General features: G+C 43.8%; 1 protein-coding gene across 1 annotated transcript; it reads left to right on the plus strand.

Annotated features, from left to right (window-relative positions):
- Positions 1-429: 429 nt before the first annotated feature.
- On the plus strand, positions 430-3192 carry DBX1 (developing brain homeobox 1; the record flags this gene model as incomplete). Its single annotated transcript, XM_010190273.1, has 3 exons — positions 430-531; positions 2233-2435; positions 2824-3192. Coding segments are annotated over 3 exons (674 nt in total), but the record flags the coding sequence as incomplete, so codon positions are not given.
- Between the last annotated feature and the right edge of the window lie 6699 nt (positions 3193-9891).

Raw genomic sequence — 9891 nt, forward strand, 5'->3', positions numbered from 1 at the left:
GCGGGGGTGGGGGGAGAGGAGGGAGACGGTTTAGGAAAGGGAGGGAGGACCTAGTGCCGAGCTGCGGAGCCCTCCGGCGGCGCTCGTATTTAAGAGAGAGCGCTGATAAGCTGCTGGCCCCCTCCGCCGCGGCCACAGGAGCGGAGCAAGCAGGGGTGGCCCAGGGCGTCCCACAGACGGGTTTTCTGACCGCCTCTGCCATCCCGGCTGCTGCTTTGCTGGCAAAACCACCCCAACAAAAAGGCAGCTTTCCTTTTCCTGAGCGGTTCCGAGCTCAGACCGGTGCTTTTTATTTTATTTTATTTAGTTTTTTTGGTTGTTTTTTTTTGAAAAGTTGGTCCCCAGACCAAGCAACAGACCCAGCCGTGTCGTCGGTCGAATCCAGGCGGTGGTAACCCTTTGCTTAACTCCATTTTATTTCTTTACTAGACACTTCCCCTGCGTTGATTCAGAGCGTCCCTCCAAAGACTTTCTCCTTTCCGTACTTTGAAGGATCCTTCCAGCCCTTTATCAGATCTTCGTATTTCCCAGGTAAGTCTTCAAAAGTCCCTCTCTCTCCGGAAGGACTCCTCCTCGCGCCCCACCCCAGGCACAGCCCGGTAATATTTCACTGCGTTCCCCGCGGGGGTTACGCTCCAGTTCAGAGGTTGGAGGGAGTACAACATCCAAGCATCAGTCGCGCCAATTTGTTGCCCGATTTAGCACAGGCAGTGACTGTTTGACATCCCCTGCCCGCTCCCCCCGCTGATCGGCAAATTACCCGGGATTGTCACGGTCCCAAGGCGAAGCGGGTCCCCGTCCCCCCCCCTCCTCCTCCTCACAGGCAGCCCCTCCCGCACGCAGCCTTCCGCCTACCCCGGTACGCGCCGCCACTTTCAGCACCACGAAGAGAGCGGTCAGCTCCAGCCGCCGCCCGCGCTCCGCGCCCGCGCAGCCCGGCCGGGACGCGCTCGGCGTAGGCGGAGGGAGGGAGTCAGCCCGCTTCCCTGCAAAGCTGCTCTCCGCCCTGTCCTCCCCCAGATCTTTGCGCTGCCGCCGGGTTGACAGAGTGTACAAGCGGCTAGAGGGTACAGCGGCGTGACTTGGCTTCCCTCAACCTCCGCGTAGTAACCCTCCCCTCCTTCACCTTGGGTCTCCCACTTCATCGCTTCCCGTTCAGACAGTCAGAGGTATTCAAACGACAGAGTTCGGAGAGAAAGCAGGCTATGGGGGTATGATTCTTAAAGCACTGAAATATTATGATGCCGAGAGAACAATTAAAAAAAATCTAATTACACAAACAAGCTATTAATTTAAAAAGAAAACAGGGAAAAGGAGACAGGGGAAAAAATAATCCAAGCTCTTCCATTCATCCTCCGGATAATGGAATTTGCTTCCTTTCTCCAGCATGTGAATAGCCTAACAAAAACAACTTGAGCTTTATAAATAGCTTTTCATGTCCATTTAATGAAAATGATTTGGGGAAAGAGACGATTGTGCCATCAGTATTCTCCCGAGGAGCCTGGCATGCAGTTGTGTTTAGTTTGAAAGTGTAAATCTCTTTTGTTCCAATAATATATGGCGTTAGATGCTTGTCCTCAGTCTTTTTCTGTTAGTTCATTACTACACAATTACCATTCACGCTTCATTAGCATCTCTGTCTCTCCTGGGGAGGTTCCCCCCCCCCTTTTTTTAAGGCGAAACTCTGCCCTTTTTATCATAAAAATGCCATTGAGAACCAGGCAATGTGCTAATTAGCTGTTACTTTTCATGTCTTCGGCTTGAATTCGCCAACTTTGGAAGGGGGGAGAGAAGAGATTAATATAAAAAGATGAATACTGATTGATCAAAACTGCATCTGAACAGGAGAGGTTTTGTTCAGAATCAGAAAAGTCCTCATTTTCATCTCAGGCATAATAAAGCATCTGAAATGATAAAAGCGTCTGAAAAAAAATGAAATGCTTCTGAGTGGGAGGGAAAGCTTTTTTATTATACCTCTATCTTAGCCGGTACGCCTCACTTTGCCTTTTCAGGCCAGGGACCTTTGAATCTCCCAACAAAACCAGCCACTATTGATCCATTTTACACGTTTGAGTTGATAGATCTAATCCCAGTGATCACTGGCTGAAAGAGGGCGCTTAGTTAAGCCTAAAGCTCCTTTTCATGACCCCAGGTTGATGGGTGCCTGCCCGAAGGGCAGGGAGGAGGCGGTGAGGGCCAGTCCCACTCAGCACTGTGTGCTCCCCTCCACAGCTGCCTCCACCGTGGTCCCCATACCCGGCACCTTCTCCTGGCCGCTGGCTGCCCGTGGCAAGCCACGTCGTGGCATGCTCCGTCGCGCCGTCTTCTCTGACGTGCAGCGCAAGGCACTGGAGAAGATGTTCCAGAAGCAGAAGTACATCAGCAAACCCGACAGGAAGAAGTTGGCAGCCAAGCTCGGCCTCAAGGACTCGCAGGTGAGAAGGGGCACAGGGTGGGGAGAGCAGAGGTAGGGCGGGGAGTTGGGCTCCACCACGCCCGCGGGCAGCCTGAGGGCAGGAGAGGAAAAGGGGATGTGAGCAATGAGAACTGCTGACAACCTGGAGAAAGCCCAAAGCAAGCTACTGGGCTATGAGCGCCAATAGAGCTAAGAGAGTGGTGCAGCTCCCAGCTGGGTGAGTAGGACAGGACAGACCGTGGCCTTACTGCCCCTGAGCCCTCTCCTAGTGTCTCCAAGGATCAGGTTTTGTGATTCCTGTTAGTTTTGGTATGGGCATGAGTGGAGTTTCAAAGCTGCAAACAAAAGGCATTTCCTGGTCCCTATTTTAAGGAACCATTTCATTTCTGTGTTGTTTTGCCCCTCAGGTGAAGATCTGGTTCCAGAACAGAAGGATGAAGTGGAGGAACTCCAAAGAAAGAGAGCTCCTCTCTTCTGGTGGCTGCAGAGAACAGACTCTACCCACCAAGTTCAACCCTCACCCAGACCTCAGTGATGTAGGCAAGAAATGTTCAGGAGAGGAGGAAGAGGAGGAAGTTCCCCCCGTGTGCCCACCCAGCCCCCGGCATCCCTTAACCTACCACCAGTCCCCAGAACATCTACGTTTAAGGGACAGACTGGACCCCCAGATGTCTCCTTCTCCATCCCATTCTAGCAGCCCCAGCAAACCTTCAGACTTCTCAGACTCAGAGGAAGAGGATGATGAAGGGGAAGAGGAGGAGATAACAGTCTCTTAGATCACCTGCCTGCCCCTACCCTCACATGGGGATATTACAAAGATGTAAATAGAACAGAGTGCTATAAATTGAAGAGGTGATATCCTGCCCAAATGTCCACATGCTTTCCCAGTGCAGATTCTTTATTATGTAGCTGCATGACTTTCTGCTTATAGGTATTCCTAGTTCTTTGCCCCATGTGAAGGTTTTCACATTCATAGTATCTGCTAAACTTTGCATAACTCCCTGCCTAAAAATCAACATTTACTCAGCAGCCTTCTTCTGAAAGCAACCAACAGGCAGCTCCTTGCTTTATAGCAGGGAGGAAAGTACAGCCTGCTGGAAGGGAGACTTCCCCCCTCCCACATAAACAACAAAAATTACAATCTAGAAGTTGTGACCATTTTTACTACCTTTCAAGAGAAATTCCAGCTACTATTAAGATTTCAAAACCCTGAAGACTGGTCTGACCTAGCAACCCTTTCCTCCGAAAGTTAGTAACAGTGAGGGATGCAGACCAAACGCTGTCCCTCTCCTCTCCCCAAATAGCACGGTACTTGTGCAACAGACCACTGAAATTCCCAGAGTCACTTCTAAGGTATATTGCAAGCGTGCCTTGTGTAACGGACACCTTATATATTTATATGTTTTTCATTTTAATTTATGGATCAATATTACATTGGAAGCAATGTCTAACCCACCCTTTTTTCTGTAGGCCTGTGCTTATTTTCCACTTTGCTTCTGCTATTCATGATGTGGACAGAGGAAGGTGGATACGCCTCTTTGATTTTTTTTTGACTGAACTTTGCTGTCTTTGCACAGCTTATATGAACTGTACACTATTTTGTACACTTACTCTGTATGGATGTTTTATACCAAGGTTATTGTGAATGAATATAATGCTGGCTTAACAAGATTTCTCTCTCTCTTTTTAATTAAATGATGGCTCAACTACAGACAGATGTAGCTGTTCAATCGTGTAATTTATAAAGAAACACTTTTATTTTGTATTTTATCATGTACAGACTTTATATATGTATATATAATAAAGTGAATGATTGCCAAATTAAAAAAAAAGTAGATTTCCAAGTTTGATCATTCAGTAATACTTGGTTCTGGTTTACAAGTTGTTGTAGGTTGTGTCTGGACCAAACAGGAAAAGAAAAGAAAATTAACTTTTAACAACAGTATATTGATTCAATAAGAATTTATCAACTTCAAACTGAATAATTTTACAAGGATAGCTACTTGCCTTTTAATGAGGGAGTAACTCAACCAAAGGATTAAAGATTTTCTGCAGTTAAAATGAACACAGAATCTCCCCCCTTGCATTTAAATGCAACTTAATTTCTTCCAATATCACCCTGTGCTCCCCTCTAAAGCCCTTCTGACTTTCCTCCTTCCTTCCAGTTATTACCCAGGTAGGTCAGGGTGTAGGCTCTTGCCCTGCAGGACTGTGCTGAGATACTACAGTTTGTAGGCTGTGTAGTTCAAACATTCTTATGGGGCAGAGAAACAGAATGGAAGAGAGAGACTTAAGACAATGCTGCAGCCTTAAGTCCAGTAAAGGATCACTTCTACAAGACCAGAGAAATCCATAACTACCTGCATATTTTTTTAGATACACATACACACTATAGCAATGTCAATGTTTTCCATCTTGCATACAGGTAGTGGAGTTCTGCTGAAATAGAAATTTCATTGCAAATTTAGCTTATTTTCTGCTCCATAGACTCTGATTAATAGCCACCACTCACAACACACCAAAACAAAAGAAATAAATGCAGCAGACATCACTCAAACACAACGATCCCTGTATGCTCCATGTCATTACACTGCCACAGCCACAAGGAAGGCATGAAGGGGAGACAAGAATGATTCCCACTGAAAGAGACCCACAATGATCATCTGTTCCACCTGCCTGACCACTTCAGCGCTCACCGGAAGTTAAAGCATGTTATTAAGCACACTGTCCAAAAGCTACCTAAACACTGCCTCGCAGGGGGCATTGACCATCCCTCTAGGAAGCTTGTTGCAGGTCTTTAGCTATTTTCCAGTTAGGTAATTGGACACACCTAAGCTGGGGAATATCATCACTTTAATCACCTTCCACCCCTCACAGACCTTGAAGCAATTAGCAATTGATAACATGTACAAGATAGGGCAGAGAATGGATAAGGCATACACCGCTTTTATTCCACAAAACACAAATGAAAGTGAAAGAACATAAGGATCTGTTGTTGCTTTTGTGTTTGTTTGTTAAGAAAGCTTTTTCAAGAAAAATGGTGCATTTCCTAATCATGCCTACAAGTTCACACAAATGTGCATTAAACAGCAACTGGCACAATCTACCCGAGTGCTCATCCAGGGTCCAATAAAACAGCTGTTAGGTGCACTACCAACAGTGTGCATACTGACGGATGTGCTGTTAACCATCTATTGACTCTAAGTGATAAAGCACCCCATGACAATTACTTACAACTTAAATTTTACTAGTTCAGTAAGCATAAAACCATAGTTAAGTCACATATAAAGACAGGTCTAATTCAAAACATATCTTTTGTTCATAGGTTCCTTCAGAGAGCACAGATACCATCACATGTACCACAGCACTGAAGACAAGAGTGCATTCAGAGCAAGAACAGGTATCACCTATACATAATCCCTTCTTGATTCAGCGTTCAACAGAAGCTACTATACATCTTACACACTCTGCTCTTTACAGCTACTCTGCACTGGGAAAGTCACCAAAAATGATTTTTTCAGACTACTTCTTTCAGCATGAGTACTATTACATCTTATTCTGCTAGGCAAATACACTTACTAAAGCAAAAAAATAACCCAAAATTGTCATTTAACAGGGGAAAAAAAACCCCTTACCTGAAATGTTACATTTATAAATTTTACTCTTTTTTTTTTAATAGCTAAAAGAACATTGTATGACCACCAAGCACAACCATTTGGGATTCAGGGATGCCGTCACATGAAGTTAAAGAGCTTGTTTGTTTGTTTGTTTGTTTTTGTACTTGCCAAAGGCTACCAGGCTGCACAGAGTTCACAGCTACCATCAGATGGCCCATGCAGGACAGCTGTGCCAAGAGAAGTCCTGCAGAAGCAGCTACCCTTTCTGAGGTCTTATGTCAGAGGCATAGACTTATTTGCTCACCTCAAATATGGAGATTCCAGTTGCTCTAGAAGGACCTGACGACAATTGGGCTTGTTCCTACTGTGCATGACACTGGGAGTTCAGCCTGGGTGTATTTTTAAGAGCAAAATGTTTCATAATTTGCTGTTAACATAAAGAGTGTCAGAGGCCACCTCCCCCTATTCCCTCAAACTGGCTCATCTTGGTGAGGTTAATATAAAAGTGCTGGCCCTAGATTTTTTTTAAAATATTTTTTTATTAATGCAGCTCTCTGCATGCTTTGGGAAAGGAAGAAAGCTGATAAGAAACCTTTCCTGCCTTCATAGAGGCAGGAGATTTCCGTATTGACTAGTAGCATCCACAGGTTTTGAGACTCTGGAACAAAATAATCCTGTGTGTAATGCACCCTCATAACAACCCCTGCTTTATGATATTAAGGTGCTCTTTTTACAGACCCAGTGGCACAGAGCGGTCTTGTATGTCTCTCCTTCCTTCTCACAGCCAGGATGGAAATATCTGACACTGGGGAGCAAGAAAGGCAGAGCGGGGGATTTACTTTTGGTGACTGTGAGCTCAGGGCAGATTCTCAATTATTTTATCCCTTAAGAAACCAGCTGGTTCAACATCTGTGCCTGCTGTAACTCTCGTCTCCCTCAGTGTAGGAGAGTGGCTTTTGAACAGAGAAAGAGAAAATAAATCACTTTCTCAGGGAGTCTGTGCTGTTGTTACCTGCAGAGCTGTATGGCAGCATCCTCTGCTGGCACCTGGGATACGTGGGGCCAAGATGCAAGGCCAGAGATTCCAGAAGCAAACAGTGCAGGCTGAGGCTCATAAGAGGCAGGAAACCACCAGGGCTAACCCCCCATCCTAAGGAAAACCAGATTTCTTTGAAGAGACCCAAGTTCAGTGCTCAGAAACACTAACAGCATTTAAAAGTATTTGCCCGGGAAGTTCAAGGTAGAGTTTGACTCAACATCTATGGGCTCTACTATTGTCAAGAGGAACAAGGGGGGGGTCTCACTCCTGGTTGCGTTTCCTCTTCTCTTCACCCACCCCCCCTACCCTCCCCCCCTTCCCCCCAAGCCCATGTGCATTCATTGGCACATAGCTGGCCTCAAAGTGATCGGTCTGAAGAGCAGAAAAGTGATTTCCAGCACCAGTTCTACAACATGCAATTCTGTGAATTGAAGGAAGTTTACAGAACACAGAAAAATCTGCTCAAGCATGTCCAAAACTATTCTGTCTCTGGAAAATTGCTGTGGAGGGACAGATGAAGCCCACATTATGGAGGGTCAGCTCTGAATTACCGATTGCACTGCTGTGTTATTAAAAGCGGAGAGTATTTTAAAACTACCTTGAATGCAGATCATCAATTTTTCAGTGGAATTTCTTTTCTTTCAATCCTTTTTCTTTGATAGAGGTGAATCTGTTCTATCAAAATTAGTAGTTCAGATCAGTGAATGGAGGACATTATAACCACAAGGAACTGCCAAAAAAAGCAGAAATATGAATAGAAAGTAGCATGTAGGTTGCCCAGAGAGGTGGTAAATGCCACCTCCCTGGAAATGTTCAAAGTCAGGTTGGATTGGGCTCTGACCAACCTGATGTTGTGAAGATGTCCCTGCCCATTGCACGGGGACTGGACTAGGTGACCTCTAAAGGTCCCTTCCAACCTAAACCATTCTATAAAGTTCATTCTGCAGAGCACATTCAGAATAAGCCCAACATACACTGCCACATGCAACCCCTGTGACCAACAGGGACTTCTTTTGAAGAGAAGCTGGTATCAGGATACATCCATCCTCCTGGCCACCTAGGACTGACTTTGCGGTTGATGCAGAGACACCCTAAATGGATAGACCAGACTAGTCTTGAGCAGATCTTGATGGATATTGCATGCAAACATTAGCTATGGGAAAGAATCACACTGGTGTAGTCTCTCTGCTGAATTTCCTCCTGGATGTGGGTACGGGCTGCTGGCATCTTTTCACAAGTACTTTTAAGAAGCCAATAAAAACAAGAGTGGAACCCTAAAATCTTCAAATGAAAAAATAGAAAATGTTGATTAAGAAGGGACAAAAAGTTCTGGGAAGCCACAAATCTGAATAAATAAGCATCAATTTTATTGAATCATGAATAATTTAAGACTGGTACAATCATCAGCTTTATTCTCCATGACACAGGGGTGGGGAAGGGGGAGAAACAGAGAGGGTGAGAAAGGGGAGGCATGATCTCAAACAGACCATTGACAAATTCCAATCCTAAATGAGAACTGAAAATTAAATAGGGAGAGGAGCAAATGGAAAACATCATAAACGTACACAAAATACTCAATTCCTAGTTTTTCTCTTTAAAAATGGCTAGAAAAAATTCATCAAAATGCAGCACTTTTAATCAAATATTTACATTTCTATGTTACAATGAAAAAATGTACATCTTATAGAACATATTTCATAAACTGTTCCACTGGAAACGACTAGATCAAAACAGCAACCTTCCATTTAATAGTGACAAAGTAAGATTTTTTTTGCTTTGTTTTTGTATTTTTTTCTTGAAAGAAAATTGCCACATTTAGACAAGATTTCATACACATAATATCGAAGTTAAGCATCAACAATGAAATATCAGTTTGCTTCTTCCAAAAATGTACAAAAAGGGTAAACAACCCCCTCCCTTCCCCAGATAAACCACATCTCATTTATGGCCTGTATCATTCTTGGCAGTTCTGAAGGAAAGAAAATGGTTTATACTTTCAATTTATAACTCAACATGACTGTTGCATAGAATCTTGCATTTCTTTCTTGATTTTTTTTCAAACAAGCCAACTTTGTAAGGAAAAAAAGGCAAAAAAATAAAGGAAGTGTTCTGAAAAAGTCTTAAATGAGAACAAAGTCACTTAAAGAAAGACTTAATCTATGAAAAGTCTTGATAAAAACTAAGACATGTGCACAACAGGTAACCCTGCTTCCCGAAGTTTCAGAAAAGACACTGAATATTGTGATCTTAGAACGTCTAGCCTACTCAAAATTGCCTTGCTCACTGTAACCCAAGCTAGTGTCAACAAAAAATGTTACAGATAACAGAAATTCCTTCCTGAGCTTAAGCACAGGATTCAAAATGAGAAGAAAAAAAACCAACCCCATTCCCCACAAATAAAACACAACTTTAAACATGTGTTACAGCACTCAGTTAAAGGTTAACTGAGACATTTTCTAGGATATTTAGTCCATTTAAAGCCCTAGCCCTGCAACTGGATTTTTTTTACAGGCATATGCTCTATCTGCATGGATTCAGTTGGGGGATTAGGTACCAAAATTCACAGTAGTAGCAGGTAAGTCAGTGCTGGAAAGCAGAATTGTCACTACTGGAAAAATTAACCTCTCTCAAACTCATCATCAGCATGCTTTGTATTTGATTCCACACAGATTTATCCCATTTTTACAGTACCAAGAACTGGATTAGGAACATTGGCTGAATAACCCTTGGTATTTCATTCAGTGAAATAACTGAAATAGATTTCATAAGGTTATAACAGTAACAACACCAAGCTCTTCCCCACCCCATCTTTAAAATAT

Source organism: Mesitornis unicolor, unplaced genomic scaffold, assembly GCF_000695765.1.
Source record: "Mesitornis unicolor isolate BGI_N332 unplaced genomic scaffold, ASM69576v1 scaffold42748, whole genome shotgun sequence".
NCBI classification, from domain to species: Eukaryota; Metazoa; Chordata; class Aves; order Mesitornithiformes; family Mesitornithidae; genus Mesitornis; species Mesitornis unicolor.